Source organism: Podarcis melisellensis (genome assembly GCF_964234715.1).
Source record: "Podarcis melisellensis genome assembly, chromosome: 4".
In the NCBI taxonomy this organism is placed as follows: domain Eukaryota; kingdom Metazoa; phylum Chordata; class Lepidosauria; order Squamata; family Lacertidae; genus Podarcis; species Podarcis melisellensis.
This window is the reverse complement of record NC_138531.1, coordinates 34,382,083-34,409,433: the sequence shown is the minus strand read 5'-3', so window position 1 is coordinate 34,409,433 and position 27,351 is coordinate 34,382,083. Positions and strand designations below refer to the sequence as shown.

The window sequence follows — 27,351 nt, the reverse complement described above, 5'->3', positions numbered from 1 at the left end:
CCCCCCCATGCTTTTCATCTGCAGCGTGGGATTTCTTGCCATTCTTCCTTTCACATTCAGTCTTATTATTCGCTTTGTTTTCAAGGTCTATACCCCATCAATCAATTTAATGGTTCTGAAGACATCTTAGCAGGTAATGATACAAAAACAGAGCTCTCAAATATATTCCTCTTAATCTGCATGCTTCAGCTTCTCCTTTTTAGTACTGAGAGGTGCAGCAGAAACATGTATATTTAGAAGATCTAATTTGAATGAGACTGATAGCCATTTATTTTGCAGATTATTTTAAACAATTACAACCCTTCATCTTTGCTAGATGGTTGCCCAGAATACGAAATACAGAACGTCAATGGTAAGAGGATGGAGATTTCATGGCATGCAAAAAAAAATTTTCCAGGCAGGAACATGACGATGTCTTATAAGTAAGTACTGGCAAACAGACTTTCTTGGAATTTCTAGGTTTGAATGCTGGGAATTTTCAAGCAAAATGGTCTATAAATGCACCCCCCCTTTCCCTTTCCTTTCACTCACTTTAATCCAAAGGAACTAAAGCATGAGATAGATAAGATTTTATATTTATATTCTGAACTCAAGCTGGTGAGAACATTGATCTGGCTTCCTTCTTATTGCACATATTTATTGTCCATTCCATATTGTTTGGAGGCCACAAATAGCTTTTCTGTTTGGGTGTTGGGAGAAAGCTGTATTCTCAACACTTTAAAAAACCTACAACCTATGGCCAATTCTGGTGGCCAATTCTCAATGTGACTGTTGGTTTCACTGGACTTTCTTGTAGCATGTGTGGCTTGGTGTAATATGCTCAAACCATCTTGCTCCGGTGAGCAACCTGGCCACTGAATTCTGCACCAGCTGAAGTTTCCGAACCGTCTCCAGAGGCTGCCCTATATATGACGCATTTCAGTAATCGAATCTTGAGGTTACCAGAGCATAGACAACAGTAGTTAGGCTATCCCTGTCCAGACAGGGGCATAGCTGGGCCACCAGCCAAAGCAGTTGGAAGGCCCTCTGGACCACTGAGGCCACCTGAGCCTTGAGCAACAACAAAGGATCCAGGAGTGCCCCCAAGCTATGAAACTGCTCCTTGAGAGGAAGTGTAACCCCATCAACAGCAGGCGACCTCCCACCCATCCAGACTAACAGTGCCTCATTCTTATCTGGATTGAGTTTCAGTTTGTTGGCTCTCATCCAGTTCATTACTGAGCTAAGACACTGGTTCAGCACTTCCACTGCCTCACCTGCAGATGTAAAGGAGAAATCGAACTGAGTGTCATCAGTATACTGCTGACAACAAACTCCAAGCCTCCAGATAACCCCACCCAGCGGTTTCATGTACAGTAGATGTTAAACAATGTAGGGGATAAGATTGAGCCCTGCGGAACCCCACATTGAAAGTTCCATGGGCTGGTTCCATCCCCCAAGCAACAACTTCTGGGAATGACCATTCAAGTAGGACTGGAACCACCACAAAGTGGTGCCATCCACCCCTAATTCAGACAGTCACTCCAGAAGGATAGTCGGTGGTATCTAAAGCCACTGAGTGGAATATAGAGCCTCCAGACAGTGCAAAAAATACAAGAATAAATGGGTGAGCTGCTGGAATATGTCACACACAACACCCCTCTCTCCTGGCTGGTGGGGCTTTTCATGCTTTCTGGCAAGCTGCCCGTTGAAGCTGCAGAACCAGCAGAGTAAGGCTATCTTGGAAGAGGCAAGACTTCTTGCAGTAACCTTGCTATTCCCTCTTCTTGCTTTAGATGTCAGCACTGTCTTTTGATAACTTAGCTGCAGATGAGCCCTGTTACTATAGAAGACAAGCATCATTGTGCTGGCTGAACTCTCAGAATTGTAAATACCCAAAACAATAACTTTATTTATTTAAAACTGCAAACTGTTGTAGAGTGAAGCTGTTAATATTGAAGTGGTGGAAATTAAATAGATGGTCAAAACCAGTATAGTTGAAAATCATGTTGTCCCTACCCCAAAGGAACAACACATGACTTGTAGTTGTGAAATCCTGTCAATTGCCTTGCTTTTTGGAAAAAGTGTTTCAAAGGAGGCCAACTAAACACTACTGCCTTCTATTATTGAAATAAAATAAAATAAGTATCTTACATTTCATGGACAGGACCTGGCAGGACAGGAATCTGCTCTAGAGTACAGAGGGCTAGGCAAGGATTATCCCCTTTAAAGCATTTCCAAATATCCTGATTTTCAATGGAAAATATTTTTGCCATCTTATTGAGTATGATTATTTCAATTGCAGGTTTGATGAACAAGAAGAGAAGCAGTGCATTGAATATTTGCATGACCAAGGATACAATAGTGGGTGTCTGTTTCCTACTGAAGGGAAATATCTGCACATTTACATTAGGAATCCAAATCAGACAGAGGAGGCTTACTTTGATGAACAAGAGAGCAGCAATTTGTGTAAGTTAACAACTATTATCACTCTGGCAGTAACCTTTTCAGGTGTCAGTGCCTCACTAGGATTACAAAAGAAAAAAAAGGGGAAACAACAGCAGTTTGACTTCTTCAAATTCTGCTTAGTAAATATCTGTGTAATTAATAATAATAATAATAATAATAATAATAATAATAATAATAATGGGACATGGGTGATGCTGTGGTCTAAATCACAGCCTCTTGGGCTTACCGATCAGAAGGTCAGCTGTTCAAATCCCCGTGATGGGGTGAGCTCCCGATGCTCTGTCTCAGCTCCTGCCACCCGGGCAGTTTGAAAGTATGCCAGTGAAAGTAAATAAATAGGTACTGCTGTGGCGGGAAGGTAATCGGAATTTCTGTGTGCTCTGGCTTCCATCATGGTGTTCCGTTGTGCCAGAAGTGGTTTAGTCATGCTGGCCACATAATCCAGAAAGCTGTCTGTGGACAAACGCCAGCTCCCTTGGCCTGAAAGTGAGATGAGCACCGCAATCCCGTAGTCACCTTTGACTGGATTTAACCATCCAGGGGTCCTTTACTACTACTTCTTCTTCTCCTTCTCCTTCTCCTTCTACTTCTCCTCCTCCTCCTCCTCCTTCTATCCCCAATGCTGCCTAATTTCAATTTTTTACCATTTTTGATGCCATTTATATGCAGTAGTACCTTGTTTTTCATAGTACAGAGAGCTGTTCTGCTGTTTCTACCTTTCCACATCAATCTCTGTCTGGGAATTCAGTATTGTAGAGGATTCTGATTAATGTTCTAAGGCACACACTCAGTTAACATAGAATGCTTTGGAGTTTCACTGTGACAAATACGACTACCATATTGGAAAAAAAATCTATGACGGGGACAAAGTGTCTTTCCAAGAACCTTGTGTTCTCTCACTCATCTTTTCAATGAGGGACTGCCTTTCATGCTTTCAAAGAACCCAGGAATCCCCAGGAATCAGTTTATAACTATCATACACAACAGCATTTGATTATCGGTATGCAGTAGTTTTTGCTATCTGACTGCATTTAAAAGTGTTCTCGCCACATATTTAACCTTATATAGCATGCAACAACATGCCGTAGCAGTTATTAGTTGACTGATAGCTTATGTGATTTCGTATTTTGTTGTTATTTGAGCAGGCTTCAATCATGAGATGCTAACAAGTCCAATGTGTTCAATTAAAACATTTTGTAGCTAGACTGTGTAATTGGGTGTATTAATTTTATCTTCACCAGTGAAGCCCAACCCACCTGAACACGTTACTTTCCAATGGGCAGATGACAAAGTAACTGTGCAGTGCAAGGGAGTTGACAAGGAACATTGTTTTCGCTTTGAACTTCAGTACAAAAGCCAACTTGACAAAGATTGGCAGGTGGGTAGATAAGTGCAGCTTTGCATTGCAGAATGGAAACCTGGAAAGGGACTTTTTCTTTTGCAGTGCAGAAATAAATGTGGGTGTTTTTTGTTAGGAGTTTTCCACCACATCAACATAGTCTTGAATCAATGAATTTGAAACTCATCATCTTGGGTTGCCAGCAGCAAGAAAGAAGGCCTTGAAGCCTGGCAAAGCTGAGATGTCCAGAATTGCAAATGGACCGCTGAGGCCCACATGTGGAAAGGCTTCTGATTATTGTGCAGATCAAATCTCCTGCATTTGCAGCTTGGAACTTATGCAAGACACAGGCTGCAGGGAAAACAATTATCTGAGCAAGGGTAGACTCTCCAATTTTCCCTATTTTCCAGGGACAGGCCCAGATTTACAGAAGCCGTCACGGTTTCTGATTAGATCCTGGACATCCCAATTTCCCTGGAGAAATGTTGGAGGGTATGGAGTTATGTGACTCCTGATCCAATGAGATACAACCTTTAGAATACATCTGAAGGCAGCCCTGTACAGTGGTACCTTGGGTTACATACGCTTCAGGTTACAGAGGCTTCAGGTTACAGACTCCACTAACCAAGAAATAGTACCTTAAGAACTTTGCTTCAGGATGAGAACAGAAATCGTGCTCCGGCAGCATGGCGGCAGCAGGAGGCCCCATTAGCTATAAACTGGTGCTTCAGGTTAAGAAGAGTTTGGATTTGATATCCCGCCTTTCACTCCCCTTCAGGAGTCTCAAAGCGGCTAACATTCTCCTTTCCCTTCCTCCCCCACAACAAACACTCTGTGAGGTGAGTGGGGCTGAGAGACTTCAGAGAAGCGTGACTGGCCCAAGGTCACCCAGCAGCTGCATGTGGAGAAGCGGAGACTCGAACCCGGTTCCCCAGATTACAAGACTACCGCTCTTAACCACTACACCACACTGGCTCTTAAGAACAGTTTCAGGTTAAGAACGGACCTCCGGAATGAATTAAGTACTTAACCCTAGGTAACCACTGTATAGGGATGTTTTTAAAAGTTTAATGTTTTATTATGTTTTTATATCTGTTGGAAGGCACCCAGAGTGGCTGGGACAACCCAGTCATATGGTTGGGGTATAAATAACAAAAGTTCTCATTGGAGAAATGTTGGCGGTTATGCAGTGACATCACAGTGTACTCTAAATTGATTGCCAGTGGACGGTTGCTCACATCCCCCTCATCTGTGTATTTTGACACACAGTCCCAATTATCTGAGTGGAACTTAATTTCACAAACTGTGTTTAAGGGTAGCTGTGTTTAGGCAACTAAAGATCTGATAATTCCTTGGGGACTTTATATGCAAGAGAGCTGGGGAAATCCCGGAGTTGCTACTTCATTGTTCTAATTCATATGTTGATTACTCCCTCATGGTGTACAAGCTTCTTTCTTTCAAAGCATTGCCAGAATAATGAACTAAGGGTTGTATCAAACTGAGTTCGTCATGTCCATTGATTTCAATGGGTCTACTCTGTGCAAGGCAAGCATAGGATATAACCCTGAGATAAGAAATGAGGGGAAAAATAAAGAACAAAATATGATACAAAGGGAGGTAAGATGAAAACCTAATGCTTTGTTCTTCAAAAACAGAAATGTGGAACTTGCAAGTGATCTACTGTATTGGATTTTAAAGAAACTCTCAGTAGTCTATGATTCAATATATATTGTTTAGAATTGTGGTGCAAACTATTATGCTACAAGTGAGTTCTAAAGTCTGAAGAAACAACTCTTTTCCTAGTACTGATATTGGGCCCCAACCAAAATATTCCAAAAGCCTGTTAGAATAGCCTAGAAAATATACAATGACCAAAATTATTAATGACTGATACTCTTGCTGTTCAGTCTAGGGACCAAGAATGTTGTGAGATTAAAGACCAAGGATTTGATCCAGCGAAATGCTATTCCTTTCGATTCAGGCTGAATCACAGTTGCAGTGTGTTTGCTTATTCCAGTGAATGGGGAGCAGAAACACATTGGAAAAATGGCAGCTCTGTAGGTAAAAATAAAAAAAAAAATGCACTGCTACTGTAAATCCTCTTTCTGGAACTTCTATTTCTAGATAAAGCTAACATGTAGACCTACTTCTTGTCATTTATTTAGTGTTCAGGGTATGCTGTCTTATATACAGGGTGCCCTCAGACTGCCACTCTTCTGCAGTACGGATTCAAGCACATATGTTTTAGGTTTGCACAATTAAAGTTGTTTATTATTATTATTATTAATATTATTATTATTATTATATTTATACTCCACATCCTGTCACCATAACACAACAAATCCAGTATTTTATTTTATTTTAAATTGTTTAAGAACCAACAAGTAACCCTCCCCTGCCCTGCTGTCAAATCCCCCCACTCCCAAATTAGCAGTGATAACAAGGCAATGACAAAATCCCTTCAATGATTCTTTCCAGGCACTGAGGAGTCTGGGAAATGTAGTTCTCCACTGGAAAGTTGCCATCGCAGTATTCTGGGGGCTGGGAGGTTTTGCACAGACAACTCCAACGAAACCATGCCACTGTACTGCTACCTTACCATTTCAGGGTGCGTTTTGGGGAAGGGCGTCGGAAGTGGGGCACGCTTTAGGGCAGTTGGGGGGAAACTTTGATTCATCACATATTGTGGAACTACAATCTCCATCAACCCCAGTTAGTGACTATAAAAGTCAAGATCCAAACTGAGCAGAGTTCTCCCATAACGGTCCCAAGCCATATTTCCAAATGCTACAGCACTGAGGGTGATTAGTCAACACAGGAACCTGTTTTCAGTGACACCCCAGTGGCCCATTTCACAACTGGGAAACAGCAGAGAATTGGACATAGGACTTTAAATGAATTTCAGTTGATATTCTCTCCAGACAACATTTTGTTATAATATATTCTTTTAAAAGCATTCATTAGCAGGCATCAGCACATGTACATGACACCATATTTCCTATTCCAGTATAGTCACGCTTTCTGTTGGAACGAAGAAGGTTAGTTATATAAATGACAATATAAAGAGCTAAATGACAATATAAAGAGCTAATTTTTATTCACAAAGCAGAAAAATCTCATACCGGTATTCTTGTATTCTTTCTTCCTAGCAGAAGGGTACTTCAGTGGACAACACAAAATTCCACATTATTGTGAAATGTAGAAACTTAAAAGAACGGTGGCCTAAAGATTAATAGTATATATTATTCCATTTTTTAATAATTGCTTTTCGAAAGAAAGAGTTGGCCAAAATATGCTTTAAAGAATCTGATGTTTCTTTTTTAAAATATACTGGAAAACACTTTGAACTTTTTTCTTTTTGTCATTCCTCAAAGATTCCTGTGATATAGATGTCTCTGAACCCAAATCAATTACAGTAATCCCTTTGACTTTGGTGATGGCTGGCGTCCTGGTAATATTTGCCCTTCTGTTGTGCGTTTGCAGATGGGAAAGGTAAATGCTGCTTTGTGCACTCACAAACCCTTGATCAAAATGATCAAAATGACAGAACAATATTTGTGGCGGGAAGGCCTACACATTTCAGGGATTTAATGGGTACAGTGTGCATTTTGAGAAAGGATGAACTGCACCTATCCATCGGATCTTGGCTGGTGGAGATGAGGATGATCAAGGTGTGGCAGATAGACCTTCAGCAGTTTACTCCCCCCCCCCCCGAGAAGTTTACTCCCATGTTACAGATTATGGGATGGAATGTTTGGAATTTGCTATATACAGTATATGATGTGGGTCTTCCAGGTTTATAATTTTGAAAATAGTAGAAAATGAATGCATGGGATCTGAGTCAGAGTGGGGCCAACTATGTCTTCAGGATTTACTGTGTAAATCCTTACCGGAGAAGCTGTGTGAAGTTTTTTGTGTGTAGGTAAGAATGAACAGATTGGATGGGCAGGAGCTGAGCCTGAAGGCAAAGAAAGGGTGGAACGCTAGAGAAGATTCAAAGGAAGCCCTCTGGCCAACAAGTAACATAATAGTCACAAGGTGGTACAGGAAGTTTATGTAAAGTCTTCTAGCCAATCAGAATATGAAGTGGCTTCCCTTCACTCATCCTGGATAAAATTAAGGATTGGGCTGATAAAAGAGGAGCATCGTGAAACCATCTTGGCTAGCCCCACCACCAATAGTTGGAGAAGGCATGCCTCCACACTTTGGCCAATGTGTGAAGGGGTTTTGTGTGAATACTGATGTGTGTGCTTAGAGTCCTTTCACATGCCAGCCGGTCGGGACACTGCAGCTGCATGTGTTGGGGGAGAGATGGATAGATAAACTTTATTCACATTAGCCAACGGCCAAAGCAACATAAAACAAGCAATATATACAAATAAAAAAGACAGCAATGGGTAAAGAGGGCAATCAAATGACCAAGATTATCGTTCAGATAGTGGCCCTTAATCTCATTGCACCCTCGATAAACCTAGCAACCTTTGCTGTTGTCTGATCATTTTGATCCGATAAAAGAAAGAACAATGTGGGCGGCCTGGGATGGTAAGTAAGAATGGGGTGATGATTTCATTCCTCAGATAAAGGGGACAGGACAGGAGAACATGAGCCACTGTTTCCTGTTGGTGGAGAGGCAAGCAATCCCTGGCATCTCCAGGTAGGTACAAGAGACTTCCCATCCAGAACCCTGGAGAGCGACTAACATTCGGTATGAATAATTTTGAGCTAGTTGGCTCAAAGGCCTGACCCGGATTAAGGTAGCGAAGTATAGTCCTAAGTGTAACCACCCTTGCACATCTTTTTAACATGCTGTATGGGTGCGTGTATCTAAAACCCCTCTTTTTAGAACTGCATTTGCAGTGGATGTAACTTTTAGCTGTCCATTCTTCCTTGGCAAGGAATCAGTGCTCTCTCTGTGCTCTGGAGAAACACAACAGACTCTGTTTATCATAATAAATGGGCACTTTACTAGTAAGAAAATATTACTATGGTGATTTTGTGATGGAGCCATATGATCAGATTGTGGTGGATTCATATATGCAGGGTCCAAAATCCTGTTCACTTTCAAAGATGTTTGTCCTGGTCATGATGAGGGAGAGTGAAGTCCTGAACTTTTGGGCCAAGTTTGTCCCCAACCTGACTTTAAGTGTAAGGGAAGTTGCATGCCTGGTTCTATGAAATCCCTTTAAATGAACTAGGCTCTGACTTTAAGCTCTGGGCCTGGTATATTGTCTTTCATCAGCTGAAAGGTGCCATTCATTCCCCATCCCATTTGCTATATGTGCCATTAATTTTTAGAATAAACTATTTTCCCTTCTTTGTTTTTAAGGACCCTTAAAATTATCTGGGGCATAAAATGTCTGTTTCTGCTTTTATTTAAATGCTGAAGACCCTATATTTAATGTCTACTTTTCGAACACAGCTTTTCTTTTTCTTTTATGGGTTTTTTATTGTAATCATTTAAATTATTTCTTTTTTTTACAGAATTAAGAAGATCCTAATGCCTGCTGTACCAGACCCCAAACATCTATATTCTGATTTATTCAGCGATCATAATGGGAACTTTCAGGTAGAGCATCATATTTTTTCCAGGTTTCTTTCCCTTGTATTCTGATTTTCTTTTTCTCAAACTTAGTTTGATCCCTCTGAAATATGCATGCATTCTTGTGTTCCCAGCTGCACATTTAGTGATTTTTAATACCCCAGAGAATATGTGACTATTGAGAGGAAAGCAAATCTAGAATCATGGTTTTATCTTGCTGCAACAAAGGACTCACATCTTTATTAAGCCTAATAAAGCAATTACCAATTACCAAAAAACATTGGATCAATATTTTTCAAGAAAGTCTAAAATATTTTACAGATGTTGCAGTTAAAGATTTATTTTTTACAAGATTTTGTACTTACTCTTTATAAGTTGCAAAAAAGAAGTAAACATTACAAATGTGTAAAGCCACAGAAACTTTAAATATATTTAGAGAGGTTGTAAAAAAAATGTTTTGGACTGAGGTGATAAAAATTGAGAAGATTTCAGGACATAAATTGAGTACAGACCCCATAGTTATACTAGGAAAATTAAATGTTGTTAGAAAGGTTATAGGAAAATGGTAAGACATTGGTACCCAAATACTGGAATAGAAAACCGCATCTTCAAAGGAAGAAAAAATGACATCTGGTGTAGAATTTTAATGCACAAAGTATAATATTATAAGAAACTGTAATGAACACTTCAGACTATTGTAGTCAGCCCTCTGGCTTGTGTTAATGAACTGTAAGTTGGTTTTACATCAGCTGAGTTTATCTAGTAGGAAGAATTTCTGCTTAAGCAAATGATGATATCCACATTTTTAAAGGAATGGATTAGCAAGACACAAAATGTGCTGGTTCAAACAAAGATAAAATATGATGATGATGAAGAAGAAGAATGTGCAATTGAAGAGGAAGAAGGAAAAGATTTCCAGGGAGCCAAAGTATAAGCCAGAGGTAACATTCTTGAAATCTGCACAGTTCCCTCAAAAAGGAGAAGAAAGAACTTCAGGACCCAGGTTTACATGCAGTTTGCTGCTCATATGAAGGGCTCGTTCACAATGTCACTGTTTGTCCAATGGTAGAGAGGGCTTATGGTGCCCCTTCTCTGTACTGTCTCAGCACCTCCTCTGATTGAATGTATGAACTAGGGCACAGAATATGTTCAGGGCATCATTGTTTTCTCAATATTGTTGCATGCCACCCTAGTCTCCAAATGTTGTGAGACTCTAGGGGTTCCAGGTGCTTACTCAGGGTTCTGTTTCCTCAAAACCGAAGACTGTTGTTTCTTTAGGATATATTGTTTATTTATACATATGTACAACCTGAACCTACAATGGAAGGACTCATAGCATTAGCACCTCAAGAGGGTCTTGCTACTCCTATCGCCATAGCCTTGGATTCAAGCAGAGATCAGGCATGGCTCTGTCGCTCTGGCTTCCCAGCCCTTGCTTCCAGCTTAAAGCTCACATAGTTCAATCTCTAACTGTTTTTCTTTCTAACTAACAGACAGTTGTGGGAGGCACCCACGTGTACCTTAATGGTCTGCACTTAGGGGGCCAGTACATCATGAGGAAACTAGTCTGGCTATTCCAGGAATTGAATCCATGCCAGATCCAGGAATTGGAAGGGGGCTCGGGTATACAGCCTACCTCCCACAAATGCATAACACTTTGTTCCCCCTCCATGATGTTATTATGGTAGGCAATCAAGAAGATACTGAAGGGGTCCAATGTGTACCAGAACTTCAGAGTCAATGCTTGTTGTACAACCGCTGAAGGCAACATCAACAGGTCGTTCTTGCGATTTCTACCACCCGACTTTGCTCACATGCTTATCTCCGTCCTCCTTCCACCGTATCCTCTGTGTCATCTGTGGATCCTCTGCCAAGAAGACTTCTGAGTGTCAAATGCATATTAAATAACAGTGAGAAATGAAGTGGTAGATGACATGTAAGTTGGGTAGATGATATGTACATAGCCATTCTAGAGGATGTTGAATGATACTCATATCACAAATGATAAAAAGAAATAGCCAATCAATGATACTAACTCAGGGAGACAATGCATAACTGTTGCCTGTTCTTTGTTGTTTGACTCACATTGTTGTTTCAAAATAAAGAAACAGACATATCCTCTTCTTTGGTTAATAGAAGGCTGCCTCCATCATTCAAAGACTGTCACATACTACATGTCTATAGGGTGCACCAAGTTACAATGAAGAGTGTAAAGTTTACGCAGGGTGTAGATATTCAGCCATGCCTAAAACATATCCCTGTGCTACTGATTCCAGTCCTCAATGAGCTTTGGAGTAGACTGATTGGTATATTTCTGAGTTCTTCTCTTGTAAATTCATCTCAATACTAATGAGGTCTGAGATCTTTGTTTCTCCTGTACTGCACTGAATGCAAGAAAGCTCTTCCCTTCCCACCCTTCTGCCTTGAAATCTGTGAGATGTAACTGGTCCCTAATATAGAACTGTCTCTCATGTAGAACTTTAGCCTGTCCATTGCACAAGCTGGCTTTTCATCTGGGAACTGGCAAGAAGAGGCAGAGGGGCCAGTTAACAATGTGAGGAATCCATGTTAGTTTTCGGCATTACGCCAAATTAATGTGTGTACACACAAGCACACCCTTACACATTACAGACCACAGAGATGTGTACTTCACATGTTCAGCACATGGGCACATAAATTATGAAGACAGGTCTACCTAGAGAAGGGCATTAGAGAACAGGCCGTTCATGTTTACTTTTTATTTTTTAATAGTTTTTATTAATTTTTTTGTTTTACAATTTAGAATACTCATTTAAACATCCTTAAAATATCAATGACTTCCCTTCTTCTCTTTCCATGGTTCATTTTGCATATCATAAATCCCTGCATATTTTACATAAACTAAACCATTCAGTATTCTATTATTACATCCATCAAAACTTTTTTACACTGTTGAATTTATCTTAATGCTGCCAACATTTTCAAGTGTACCCAATTTCCCCCTATATATTCAATAAACATTTTCCAATCTTCTCTAAATGTATGTTGTTCTTTTTCTCATATTCTATATGTTAAGTCTGCAAGCTGTGCATATTCGATCAGCTTAAATTGCCATTCTTCTTTAGTTGGGACTTCACTCGTTTTCCATTTTGGGGCTAACAAAACATGGGCTGCAGTAGTGGCATACATAAATAACCTTTTTTGACACCTAGGAGTTTACATCTGAATTATCCCCAACAAAAAGGACTCTGGATTTTTGTGTTTTTATAACTTTTTTTCAATCCATTATGGTTTATTCCCAATACTCTTTTAACACTTTTACAGGTCCAGTGACAGTTCATGTTTAGATCAGGGGTAGCAAACCTATGACTCTTCAGATGTTGTTGGACTCGAGCTCCTGTGGCCTCTGGTTTAGATCCTCAACTTCTAGAAAATAGTCAGGTTTGGGTTGTCAGTTTGCTAAAGGAAGAGAAGTTCAAAGCTCACCAGCAGTCACAGAAAAATTACATTGTTCAATGTCCCATCAGCATCCAGATGTTGCACATGGTAGAGGGCATGATCATGAAGCCAACTGAATGCATGGATTGTAATAAAGCACAAGATGGTGGTGATTTCAGAGGTTTATATGGTAGTCTCTAAGGACTTGACTTGGTCACTGGACATCCAGTCTTCAGTAAGAACAGAGTATGAATTGCAGTGATGCTCTTTCTATGCATTGGCTTATGTGTCATTCTTGCTTTTCCATATGTTAATAATTTGGCTTTTAAGCAGATCTCTGTAGGCAGAAGCTTTGTAACAGAATCTTTGCCTCCAGAGAAAAACGATAATGTTGCATGTCTACAACTTATCAGACCACACACACATGCTCAGAGGCAAAATACACAATAGTAATAGCAGATGTTTAGCTGTATTGCTTTAGCTCTGATAATGTGGTCAAGCGCCTACGGGTATTTTGGAAAAATGAACAGCAAAGAAAGTCCTGCATTGTTTTGTCTGAGAGTCCTTCACACTTCTCACGCACATTAGTTTACTAAGTGAAATCAGAAACCGTACACGAGAACCTTACTTTTAGAATTGCACACGTTGGCAGCATCCAATTTATAATGGATATTTAATTTAAGCCAAATGTCTGTGTACCATGTACAAGAAGGGAGCTGTATTACTGTGGATGTCTCCATGTGAACAGGTCTCCATGATAAGATTGAATAGTAACCAAAACACATAAGGCAGGAGTGAGGACATGGTGGCCTTTCAGATGTAATTGGACTCCACTGGCATCAGTCTGTCTTGAGAGACAATGGACAAATGCACCATTAGGAGTAAAGTCAAACTGTTGGAGAGTTGCAGCACTTGCTGTGGATGTAAAGACCAATATGGGAGATAGATGTTTCTTACAGCTGGGGCAGATGAAGACACCTGCTTTCACTGCTACAGTGCTCCTCCCAGTGGCCATTTTTCCTCTTGCCACTGCTATGAATACACACACACTGTCTATCTTTCTATCTCCAGACACTGCAAGCGATGAATGTTGCCAGCCTTCATGTCACATTTGCATACATCTTTATAATGCAGAATTGGTCTGCCAGCAGGCCTGGTGCCTGAAGCTAGCTTCCTGTAAAGGAGTCCTACACTTCCCATAATCCCTGCTATAGTTTCTGGTCTTCTTCTTCTTCTTCTTCTTCTTCTTCTTCTTCTTCTTCTTCTTCTTCTTCTTCTTCTTCTTCTTCTTCACCACCACCACCACAGGCTATTATGTGACTCATTGAGAGCCATCTTGGTTGTAAGTTGCTTTGGGTTGCCTTGGGCAATATAAAGTGTCTAACAAATTTAATAAGTACCGTAACAATAATAATATTTCAGGGTAAAGCACCCAATCCAAGACGTAATCCAAAACAAACGCACAGCAACAAAATTCTGAGGCTTTCGGGAGCCTGCCGTTGTCTGTTTAATTATAATCTTTTGATTAAAATAAAATAAAAAAACTAATCTGAAAGTAAATTTTCTAAATGTTTCTACTGTTTTATGTTAACCTAACAAATGCTAGAGGGGATCAAACACAAATAAGGGGGTTAAATACTGAGACCCTAAGATGACCCACTCTTTAAAATAAGTTGGGTAGGATGGGTGTGAAACAGCATCCTGCCCCCCTCCCCAATCACTCCTGATTTACTGTACAGAAAGCCAGAAATTATATTATTAGATACCAAATGCTGTTAATATTTAGTGAGTTTCAAAATACAATTTTTTAAAACAATTTTTAGAAGTAAATTCCTTCTTTTTTTTTGCCAATAGCCAAGGTCCATGTAGGATCCTCAGTGAGTCTTCATATCCCTTAGTCCTCCTTCCTTCTTTCTCCTGAGAGCCCATTCTAGTGGGGAGCTATTTCATGCACATAAAAAAGAAACTAAGTCCTAGCAATAGCTTCCATGTGATCATAGGAGCTGCCCAAGGGCAACGCTGGAGGAAAGCAACTTTGATGTTCCAAATACCTAATCTCAGACCACATGGACACTTGCCCCTGTAAAATATTAAACACAGACCCTTTTGATCTCACAGTATAAGACTAAGTCATAATTGCTTAATACATTGAAAGATTATTAAAATAAAAGTAAATGGAAACATACTATCTTTTAAAAATGTCATTAGGCATTTTTACTTGTTCATGCTGTTATTGAAATATTCTGTGGTGAGGCCAGTACTTCCTTCCCCTCTCCTCCACCCCAGCCCACTAATCCTGTTAGGCGCAAGATATTCTGTTGCTTATTATTTTACTCGACTGGATTTTCTCTACACAAACGTTGGCCATGATCTTGTAAACCTATTATTTGGAAGCAGTTCCGCTGAGCACAACAATGGGACTTGGCATTGATGCAACTGTTCAGGATAAGAGAATAAACCTCAAACTCTAGAAAATACATTTGTTCAAACCAACTAATCCAGAAAATAAGGAGCGGGGAGAGGCACACTGACAGATGAAGTAGCACATACCACAAACAATGTAATACTGATCCATTTGAAATGAAGTCACATGCTTAGGATCTGGGGACCATTTGAAGTGCAAGACCCTGAATACAAGCATGGACTTCTTGGGCTGAGGTTTTATTTGACAATGGAGATCTGTATAATGGCTACTTGTAACCTAATTTAGTCCATTCAGCATCGTTGGAAAGGGCCATACTGCAGCTCTGCGACATAGAATTTGCGTTCCAAGCAGAAGGTCCCAGGTTCAATCCCTGGTATCTCCAGGTGGGTTAGGAGAGACTCTGCTCTCAGTTCTTGGAGAGCTGCTGCCAGGCGATGTAGCCTCGGCCCAGTATACCTGAAACTTCCTAAGGAGATGTTCCATTTAAACATTTTCAGAACCGACAGAAATATTGAACAATGACTTTAAAATACTAGCAAAAATGTATAAGATATTGTTAGAATGGTGTACAAAGGATGAAGAGGTAAAATCAGTTATGATTGATTGGGCCAAAGATTTAGGACATAATATACAAATGGAGGATTGGGAAAAATTATGGAAAGAAGGTTTAAGATTTACTGCATATACAACTATAAAATAAAATGTGATGAAAATGATGTATTGATGGTATGTAACACTGGTAAAATTAGCAAAAATGTATAAGACAAGTAATAAATGTTGGAAATGTAAAGAAAAAGAAGGTACATTTTATCATATGTGGTGGGAATGTAAGAAAGTAAAAAGCTTTTGGGAAATGGTTTATAACGAATTGAAGAAAATGTTGAAATATGCATTTGTTAAGAAAACAGAAGCATTTTTATTAGGCATTACAGGTAATGAGATAAATAAGAAAGAAAAGAAGTTATTTTTATATGCAGTGACAGCAGCAAGAATATTCATGGCCCAGAAATGGAAGCAGGAGGTGCTACCTACTTTAGAAGAATGGAGAACAAAAATGATAGACTATGCAGAATTGGACAGAATGACAGGAAGGATCCGAAACCGACAAGATCAAAGATTCACAGAAGATTGGGAAAACTTTATTGAATATTTGCAAAAATTAAGTGATAATCAGATTACGTTTGTAAGTTTTAATGAAGCGCTGTGATGGGAAAATGTTATAATAAGCATTAAAATGGGATGAAGTTCACAGTAATAATATTAATAACAAAATAGAAATGTGTAAAAAGTTAAAATATGAAGGATTTGCAGACAAGTTGAGGGAAGTCGAAAAAAGAGAAATAAGATGTAACCAAGATGTATGGAGTGTATAATTCTGTTTTGTATTTGAAAAATTATATACACACACACACACACACACACACTCAGAATCCAATGCTATAGCAGCGACCAGTGTATGCTGCTATTCCCAAGCAGAACCAGCACCAGCACTTGGGACAGGAGCCAAGGTCCCAGTGCTGTAGCCAGCACCAGCACAAGGTCCAGGGCCTCCTTATTTTGTTTACTGACCAGGCATTCCTGGAAGCTGGATGCAGCTGCCCTTTTAATTTCCTACCATGGCCCCAACTCTAAAAGCTCCAAGACATTGTGTGTGTTTCTGAGCACAATTCAAAGTGTTGGTGCTGACCTTTAAAGCTCTAAACAGCCTTGGCAGTATATACCCGAAGGAGCATCTCCACCCCCATCATTCAGCCCAGACACTGAGGTCCAGCTCCAAGGGCCTTCTAGCGGTCCCCTCACTGTGAGAAGTGAAGCTACAGGGAACCAGGCAGAGAACCTTCTCAGCAGTGGTGCCCACCCTGTGGAACCACCTCCCATCGGATGTCAAGGAAATAAACAACTACAGTGGTACCTTGGGTTAAGAACTTAATTTGTTCTGGAGGTCCATTCTTAACCTGAAACTGTTCTTAACCTGAAGTACCACTTTAGCTAATGGGGCCTCCCACTGCTACCACGCTGCCGCCATGTGATTTCTGTTCTCATCCTGAAGCAAAGTTCTTAACCCGAGGTATTATTTCTGGGTTAGCGGAGTCTGTAACCTGAAGCCTCTGTAACCTGAGGTACCACTGTATTTTACTTTTAGAAGACACCTGAAGGCAGCCCTGTTTAGGGAAGTTTTTAATGCGTGATGTTTTATCGTGTTTTTAATATTCTGTTGGGAGCCGCCCAGAGTGGCTGGGGAAACCCAACCAGATGGGCAAGGTATAAATAATAAATCGTTGTTGCTGCTGCTGTTGTCAATACTGAGCTACATGAACCACCGCCCTGCCCTCTACCTGCACCTCAGAGTGGGCGTGTCATACAAGGCTGGGCTTCTGCGGTGGCGGCAGCCTCACCGCCTCTTCGCATGCTCTCCAGCAGCCGCTACAAATGGCCTAAGAGAGGAGGCCAACAGCAGTGGTCATGGAGACACTGTGGAAAGGCAACGGAGAGGCAACAGGATGCTCTCTGACAACCACCACTGCTGCTTCTGTCACCGCTCAGGATAAGCACTGGCTCATCTTCCTTCCCAAGCTCGGTGGTGCTGGGGCTTGTGGGGAAAATAGGGATATTCTGGGATCAAATAAGAAGCTGGGGTGGCTTTCATATTTCTGGGACTGCCACTGGAAAATAGGGACACTTGGAGCATATGCTCATATACTAAAAGAAAGGATGTAAGTTCTTTACGAAACTAAAGCGTAATTGTTTATTCTTCATACCAAAAATGTTGTGCTATGCAGTTTTCGAGTTTGACTATCAAGCTCACTAATGGTCTCAAAAGCAATATATTTGTCCTAAGCATTCACAGCAGCCCCATAATGGGCGCTCTAAGTATTCAAGCCAGCACTAGCTTTTGTCAAAACAGATTCAGTGCTATACAGATTGATGAAGACCAGCACTGGCTGAAATGCAATATGAGGATGCTAGTATGCAAATATACCTCTTTTTTTTTTTTTTAAGAGACTACATAATATTTACTGAGCTTCTTGATTAAACAAGTTGGCTCCAGGTCAGGCTGCACGTTAATATGCCCAGGGTTGTTTTTGCAGCATGGGGACTTCTGTTTTACATGATGTTTCACCCAGAAAGAAATAAACAAGGCCTGCTTAGGAGTGCTGTAACAAGCTGCGTCGTTGCCTTGATTCACCCCACCCAAGAGGCTGGAGCAGAACGACTGCCAATTACGCTGGGTTGAAAAATGTCCACCAAACAAATGATAAAACACCACAAAACTTCCTTTGTGCACGTGAAGCCATGTAATGAAGTGAACCAGCACAGTTTGAAAACTGTAGCGACAAGCGGCAACAAATGTTTGTGATGGATGATGTGATTAAACACACACACACATATATAAAACACAAACTGAATAAGCAGTCTGTTTGGGAGGAATGAGGCTCCGGGGCGACTCCTGTTTATTAAGCTCAGCTCAGTGTCTCTGTACTGGGCAGAAAAACACAGATATCCCAAAGAAACATTGGTCACTGCGATTAAACGGCAGCAACCAAATTATTTCTAGAAGGAATCACTATATTATCATTGAAGGAAATTCTAACCAGAGTCACATTCACATCATACATTTGAAGCACTATTGGACCACTTCAACAGTCATGGCTTCCTCCAAAGAATCATGGGAAGTGCAGTGTATTCCAGTTGTGAGGAGAACTTCAACCAACTACAATTCCCAAGGTCTTTAGAGGGAAAGCCGTGACTGTTACAGGAGGAAGCGGGGGACCAAGGATATGGAGACAGATGCAGCCTTTATCCTGGCAGCGATTACCATCAATGTGTCAGCAGCAAGATACCTCTGGGAACACTAGCACAGCACACTTGACAAACACCGTTTGCAAAGAGAACAGGGCACCAGCCCACAAGAAATTAGGACATCATTTAATTTTAATGGATTTTACAGCCCTTCCGCCATATTGCTTCATGCACACTGATGCACTCATGCCTAGTGTAGTGTGGGAATATGTTGTCTTCCCCAACCCCCAACCCCAAAATCATGCCATTTTGCTAACTATTGGACCCACAGACCTGTTGGGATGGTTCTATCATTAGGCAGAAAGAACCAACCACTTCAGGCATCAGTTACTGGGAGGCAGCCATGACAGCTCTCTGAATTACAGATAGGTAGCCGTGTTGGTCTGCCATAGTCAAAACAAAAAAAAAATCCTTCCAGTAGCACCTTAAAGACCAACTAAGTTAGTTCTTGGTATGAGCTTTCGTGTGCATGCACACTTCTGAAGTATCTGAAGAAGTGTATCTGAAGAAGTGTGCATGCACACGAAAGCTCATACCAAGAACTAACTTAGTTGGTCTTTAAGGTGCTACTGGAAGGAATTTTTTTTGTTTTAGCTCTCTGAATGTTCCTTCTCAGCCAACAGCTGTTCCCTTCTGTTGGAGGACAGAGCTGAGTGTACCACACAGCCTGTCCTGGGCTTCCTACATTGACTAAAGCAAGAGTCAGCTGCCTCTCCGGTTGGCATTGGGAGGCAGTGCTATCTTGTCCTTCACCACAGGCTCAGTAGTAGGGCTGCCATATTCCAAATAGTGAAAATCCAGAGAAAAAAGTTGTTGAGCTTGCCATTCTAGAGCTATTTTTATGGATAATCGGCAAAAACGACATTGCCGGCATGGGCTGCTATACGTCCGGATTTCCCAAGCCATTCTGCCGATTTCTGCCAGGACACTGCTGCCGACTGCAGTATTCCAGATCTGTCTGTGAAATTCCAGATGTATGGCAATCCCTATTCAGTAGATCTTTCTTCTGGGAAAGCATGCAAATGATTAAGCTGAAAATATAAGTGCCAGGCACACAGCTCAGAGCAAGCCCTTCTGCAGTCAATGGCCTGTAGGATACAACGTAAGGAATTGTGCCACTCCTTTGCATCCACCTCCCCAGGCTCATGCAAGATACAGGAACAGTGCAAAGGTAGCAGCCACCAGCACAAGATCACTGACTCAGTCATGCCAACAGTGGGGCTGGCACACTTGAGTTCAAGCAGTGCTGCCTGGAACCAGAACATTTTTTTTTTAAGTTGCACAATCTCCTCTTCACCTTAACTGTTTCCTGCAACCCAAAGATAAGAGCTTCAGAAATAGTCCCTTGAGGACTGAAACAAAGATCTGATTCATAATTTCCTTTTGAATTGCCTTCAACGAAACCACAAATCAACCCACACCCTTCTCTGTTAATGTTGATCTGCCAGAATATCATTGGGTGGATCTGCTCTGGGGGAAACAAAAGAACCTCACATTTAGCAGAAGGTAGACAACAAGTAAAGTTTCCTTTGGAAGTTCTCAGTTTTAAAGTTCTCATTTTAAAAGACACTGGGAAGAGGGGGGACCCAGCATGCCAGAGCAGGCAGCTTGCAATCTCACAGTTATTTGAGATTTAAGACTACAATAGGCTACTTTCAAAGAATATTTGTGAGGATTTGTGGGCTGTTGAGAAAAACAGGTGGCCTATAGTCCCTGGACATTATTCCTGCATTATCTCACTCTGCCAGTCAATGCTAAGTCTCTATCACTCCTGAATTTCCTGCTCTGAACTGTGCAAACAAGAAGCTTGCAGTGGTCCTTAGTAAATAATGGCATCTCGTGGCCTAACCTATCAGGCACAAGCCATTCCTGCACCCACTGCCCTGCTTTAATAATTTCAGATCTTCCTAATTCTTTCCACTACCTTCTCAAGAGCCCCCCAGAATTTCAATAGTAAATAGACTTGGTTCATACGAAATGCTAAGCTAAGTTAGAAATGTGAGTTAGAAAGCATGTTGCTTCCCCCAAAGAATCCTAGGAACTGTAGGATTCCTACAGAGTATAATTCCCAGAGCCCTTAACAAATTACAGTTCCCAGGATTCTCTGGAGGAAACCATGCACTTTAAAGGTGTGTTGAATGTGCTTTGAAAAGTATGCTGTGGGTATGACCTAAGACAGATGAGCATCTGTGGAAAAAAGGAAGATTCTTGGTACCAGGTCAGGTTATTTGTCTATCTGTCCCAGTATTATCCTCTCTGACTGTCAGTCAATTCCCAGCAGAGGATGTTCACATGTCTTGCTAGCTGACTTTTTTAAATAAATGGGATGCCAGGGGTTGAATCAGGGACCAAAGTATATGAATTGGGATCCCTTAACATGACTTTTTGAAATCTGTTATCCCTACAAAGCTCACTCTCCCCACACATGTACGGCATTGAGCTAAATCAGTTTGGTCCTGCTATCCACCACCACCCATCACTTCCTCTGCTCACACAGCATGCAGTGCTTACTAGCATCCAGGAGGTGGAAGCAGAACTCTTCCTCTTGCCTTTTTCTCTTAAGTTTCATTTCCAGACAAGAAAAAGAAAAACTCAGCAAGCTCTCGCTGATATTCTTGTCTGGTGTTGGAATGCAAACATTCCTGTATCAGTGTAGAGGCTATTTGTTTTGTTCTGGCATGAACTTTCACAGGTAATTAATGCTGGGATGGGCAACTGGTACCCCTGAGGCGATTTGTGGTCCACAATATTATTTTGAAATTGTAGGAGGTCTTTGCTGAAGTTCCAGGCTACGCTTGGTCCCCCTGCGGCAGCAATCTCTTCCTTGAGCCTGGATAGTGAGCCTCCAACACCCTCCACCTTGCAGCCTTGGGATAATAAAAACTGGATCAACTCAAACTTTCCTGAACAGTTGAAAAGACCTCCCATTCATTCAGAAAAGTGTGTTAACTGTTGCCTCCCAAAAGCTGGCTGCCAATGACCATGATCCTGCAGCATTTTAGAAGTTGGCCATTGCTAGCTGACTTTGCCAGATACTCGAACTTAGGAGGTGTCTGGTATGTATTGACTGTGGACACACACACAGAGAGAGAGAGAGAGAGAGAGAGAGAGAGAGAGAGAGAGAGCTGGAAGTTGCCCACAGTGGTTGGGGCAACCCAGTCAGATGGGAAGTGTATATATTAGAGAGGGGGGAAGGAAGAGGGAGTTAATTAAGGAAGAAGTGTGGACTACAAATAGTACTTCGATTACCAAAGAATGTGTCTGTCTGTTTGTCTCATGCTTCTCCCCAATATTTTCCTAGATTAGCAACAGAAGCAAATTTTAAACAACTTCTGGAATGCTGACAATGAATGCAGTATATATTATCAAGTGGGAGGAAGTTGTTTATTTATTCATTTACATGATCTAAAGGTAAAGGGACCCCTGACTATTAGGTCCAGTTGTGGCCGACTCTGGGGTTGCGGTGCTCATCTCGCTTTATTGGCCGAGGGAGCTGGTGTACAGCTTCCAGGTCATGTGGCCAACATGCCTAAGGTGCTTCTGGCGAACCAGAGCAGAGCATGGAAACACTGTTTATCTTCCTATATACCAACCAAAGATGAATGCTACTAGAAGAGAACTACTTACCTAACATCTTTGTTCAGCTCCTGGGAATCACAGTTAAAACTAGTGGATTTCCAGTTTGGAATCCTCTTCCTCCCATTCTAATCTGAATGGTCCCCGTCCCCCCGTTTAAATGCAATTGGTTGGATCCAGAGTAAGTTAATTGAATTAAGGCCCCATTGAAATCAAGTCTGCAGGTTCGTCATCATCCCACAGATTTCAATGGGATCTAAGTGCAGTGAATCTTATTCACGTTTACTCAGAATGAAACACGCAAAATATAACAGGACTTATTCTCAGGTACATGCACATAGGAGTGCAGCCTTTGCTGGAATCCAATCCACAGATGCCTAAATCAGACTTTTAGCCCTTGGTTTTTCTACGTTCCAATATATGTAATGTTTGGTTTGTGTCCATTTGGACCTATTTCCTGGCCCTGCCATCCTAGCTATGAACTGAGTGGCAGGTTTATCATCTCCAAAGGCAATGAGCAGCCTCAGCATATCACCAGGCCTATCAGCTATGGGTGGCTTTCATGTGATTCATCAATTAAGATTAAGTGCCTCTTTTAAAGCATTTTGCTTTATGGGCTAGAGTGCAACACAGCTGGAAAGATCAAACCATTATATGATTAATCCACATTGAGCTACATGTAGATACTTATACCCACAAGGTCTTATAATTTGTGCCATTAACAGTGAAACAGAAAACAGAAGTAACAAGCCATTCCCCACCCTCCATTCCCTACTTTGCCACATTTTCATTTCTGTCCTTCAAAGCTTTTGATTGTAGGGATAAGGTTCAACCTTAAATTCTGCATTAAAACAATTTTCAGATCCATGCATTCCTAAATGGATGGCTAGAAGAAACAGTTTTTTCTTTATATATAAAAAAGTCTATTGCTTGTTACAGTTTTAAAAAAAAGCCTGAAGGTTGAACCATCATGATCAGATGCAGAGAAGTTGACTGATATAATCTTGCACTGTCAAGAGTGGATTAACCATTATGCTAAGTATTGTTATAGGATTTTCATGATTGCCGTGAAAGAGTCTGGGTTTTGAGAAGAGGAGAATTAATGTGGCCAGGAAGACATTTTAAAACCCTTAACAGACAGCAACCAGGTGTAGCAGCCAGATCTTTTGTCAGGGAAATTACAAATAAATAAGCCAGAATTGCCAGGAAATAGCTGGATCTTCCTTGAGGTTTCTGAAGGGGATAGAGAACACACTTCCCTTCCAGCTAGGAATGATGTCATCTAGGTCTGCAAAAAGAATAGACATAGGTTTTGGAGGAGGGAGCCAGAGACACACTGAGGATGTATTCAGACATGGGGGTTATTGTGTTAGTTTTTCAGATTACACACTTCCATCCTGGGTGCTACTATTCCCTTTACATTGCATTGCCTGTTGTGTTATGGAACTGTGGCTGTTTTTAATCAATACGCCGCCATGTTGTCCTCAATTTTCAGTGGCAGGAAATAACTGTTTGCCAGAACACTGCCCCAGTTTTCATCATGTGAAGTTGCAAGACTGTAGCCTCAACACTGGACCCTGTTACGCTGCAGTTTCCCTAGAGGAGTGCCATTGTCTCCTAGCAAGCTGTACACAGTGACGGACTGTGCAGATGATATACCTAATACTCATACCCAAGGCATGCACCCGGGGGGGTGTGTGTGACTGTGCTTGCTGGGAGATATTGGGGAGAAATTCAGTTGGCTTCACACCTGAAAGCAAAGTCACCTAATTTGCAACATCCAAGATGAATATATGAGCCAAAACACAGTTGCCCTTCAAAATTCACACTTCTCTGAATTTTGCAATGTATTTCTCCAGCCAAGCACTGTGCCCAACAATGAATGAGGCATGCATAAAAATGTGTGTGTTGATAAAAAAGGCATTATATTTGGAGAAATGGCTTTGTAGAAATGTGTACACAAGGGAGAACTGCATGCAAGCACGTGTCTGTTAGGAGAAAGTCGCAGCAAAAGGCGAATTTAAAAAATATATAAATAAAATTGCTAACAGATGTGGAGAACTGAACTTAAGGAGGAAACGAGAAACCAAAATTGGCAGATTTGCCTATCCCTACTCGTTGGAATTGATATTTGCATATCCCCCGTTTCCAACCACTGAACAGTCAATGGAGTATTGAGCAAAGTGTGCCTATGCTTGTGTAATTGCATGTGTCTAGTCTTTCTACGTCAGCGGGAGCTCATCTAGGTTCCCTTTGGCATGGAGAGCCTGTGGAGGGATTGTGTCCCAAATTTTTGATTGTCTCCCAAATTTGCAGTGCCATTGGACATCATTCTACTTCTCCCTCCATGTTGGGTACATGGGGGGGGTATCTGAACAGCCTGGAATGTCAAGTAGTCTTTCAATTTCAGTCCTACTCTGTTGATTTTCAAAGGGCTTTGTTTCTTTTTTTTATCCCCAATGAATTACTTGGGTGGAAGAAAACAAAGATATGAACCCCAGGACACTGGTGATCTTACCAAAGAGAGGCTTTTTGAAAAAGCAGGATTTAGCCATTTATTTCTCTTTAAACTGCATTCTTCTTCCAGATGAGAGTAGAGCCCCATATGACTTAGACACAGAGTGGGTGTTCTCGATCATGACAGCAAACTCTGCTTTCTCCATGTGCCAGATGTGCATGCATCAGAGAGAATATGCAATATGTGGCCTATTGTCCAGATTAGAATCAAATGAATGGTGTTCTGGAAAAAGAGGGTGCTCCTATTAAGCAGTTCCCAGCTACTCATGTAAACAGATATCTCTATGTTCTTTCCGGCGTTCATGTGGAAGTTGCTGCACATGGACCAGTGGCGTGATCATGACCCCCGAAAGTCATGGGCCTAGGCATGCATGTGTGTGTGCATTTATGTAAGAATATCCTTCTTCAGAGGAAATTCCACCCACCCCCATCCCCCGGCATACCTTATAAAACATTATCTCAATTTAAAAGGAGAAAGCAGGGGGGGGGGACCCACCCTGAAAAATCAGAACCAGGAAAAAGGAAGGGGATTTATTAATAGAATCGTCGGCTCAACACATGTTGGAATTCAGAGGAACAGTAAGTAAAGGGGTATAATTAAGCTTCATGAGCAATAGACAAGAGAGAATTGCTTTAAAAAGTTGTGTGAGAAGACTGGGCTAGGGCCAAAGGCATAATTCATGCCTAAAGGTTTAACATGCTTTTGAAAAGCTACATTCCAGTGATCTAGGTAAAGGGTATATTTGGCAGCCTGCCTGACAGGTCCAAAAAGGAAAAGAAGAAGGGTCCAACCAGGGTTGGCCTGAGACATTTTGACACCTGGGTTGGACCAAAGAGTAGCACTTACCTCCCCAACATGGAAGAAGGGGTGAGTGACGATCTACAGTAGGAAGAAGAGAGCAATAAAGACCTACATCAGGATCTGCTGCCCATATGGATCCTGCCACCTGAGGCAGTCACTTCCCCATGCCTCATGGGTGGGCCAGCCCTGGCACCAGCCATTCTTATTGTGACAAAGCAGAGAGAAGATTTGGACTGAAGAGAATGTTGACTCCTTTCCAGTTCACAGAAGAGAAAGGCAGTCTCATAGAGGTTAGTTATTCTGTTGCTGGACCATTCATATGAGCAAACTGCTCTCACAAGTGGGCATCTGTGCATTAAAGTCAATACTAGCATACAATCAGAAAGGACTCCAAGAACAGACTCATGTGTGTGCTGACATGCATCTCTGTGTGTCTGATTCATGCAAATCTCCCCTGCTTTTGATACAGTTGCATTTCCCCCACGTATTATTTAATTTAATTTCACTTCTGTATTAACACCTATCAACATGCTCAAAGATCAAGAGTTTGTCAGGGTTCCCCAATTTGGGTGTTTCTGGACTACAATTCCCATCATCCTTGACCATTGGCCATGCCAGCTGGTGGTTGCAGTCTGACGTATCTGCAGGGCACTGAGTTGGGAAAGTCTTGTCTATGCATAGGTATAGATCAGGCAGGTGCCCTCCAGATGTTGTTGAACCACAACTTCTATCACTGCTTGCAATTGACTTTGTTGGCTGGGGCTGAAGTTGCAATCCAACCACATCTGGAGGGAACCAGGCTGAGGAAGGCAGAGACAGATATACAGATATAAATAAAAGATGGGTATCTGATAAACAGGCAATGCTTTTCTAACCATCCATCTTAAAAGAATAACTTGCTTTTAATTTGCTGGTTACCCTCACTTGACCATCACTTTCTGTATTATCATTTTATTATTACTTTGCAACATCTGCATTTTGGACTGTAGGTTTTTGTTTTGTTTTGTTTTACTTCTTGTTATCTGAGCTTTGATCCCCCCTCCAACCAACTATCATTTTATTTTATTTTGTCTCTATGGTTATGTTTTCCTGTATGATTTGTCCTCACTCGTCTCTGTCTTGTATTATGTGTCTATTGAATTATGTAACCATTATCATTTTTATTCACTAACAGAATTATCCCGGAACTTTAATGACAATATTAAATAAAGAAGACAATGCAGATTCCCTACTGTGGCTCACAAGACGCTTCACCTCGACTTGATAAATACTAAATTGTCAAGCTCTTTGAACAATCTTCCAGCCACAAGAAAGAATGCACATCGAAACCAAACTGAATTCATTAAAAGACAACAGTTTCAGGAGACATCATTTCAATTGCATTAGCTCAATCCAAATATATTACATCCATCCTTTCATTTATCTTCTAACACCTCTGTCTCTCCAAAAACATATGCATTTATTTAAGCCTAAGGTTGTAATCCTGT

The 27,351-nt window shown here is 41.2% G+C and overlaps 1 protein-coding gene across 2 annotated transcripts in view; it reads left to right on the top strand.

The window, feature by feature from the left end:
- Positions 1–12,344, top strand: part of CRLF2 (cytokine receptor like factor 2) — a 41,126-nt gene extending 28,782 nt beyond the window's left edge. Inside the window, exons 3-11 of one of the 2 annotated variants that reach the window (XM_081907681.1) lie at positions 86–133; positions 317–422; positions 2,285–2,448; positions 3,690–3,826; positions 5,695–5,848; positions 7,162–7,279; positions 9,269–9,353; positions 10,138–10,267; positions 11,015–12,344. In XM_081907681.1, coding sequence (XP_081763807.1) covers positions 86–133; positions 317–422; positions 2,285–2,448; positions 3,690–3,826; positions 5,695–5,848; positions 7,162–7,279; positions 9,269–9,353; positions 10,138–10,260 — 935 coding nt within the window. In that variant the 3' untranslated portion in view covers positions 10,261–10,267; positions 11,015–12,344. The remainder of the gene's footprint in view (positions 1–85; positions 134–316; positions 423–2,284; positions 2,449–3,689; positions 3,827–5,694; positions 5,849–7,161; positions 7,280–9,268; positions 9,354–10,137; positions 10,268–11,014) is intronic. The other variant, XM_081907682.1, reaches the window with a different exon arrangement.
- The last annotated feature ends 15,007 nt before the right edge of the window (positions 12,345–27,351 follow it).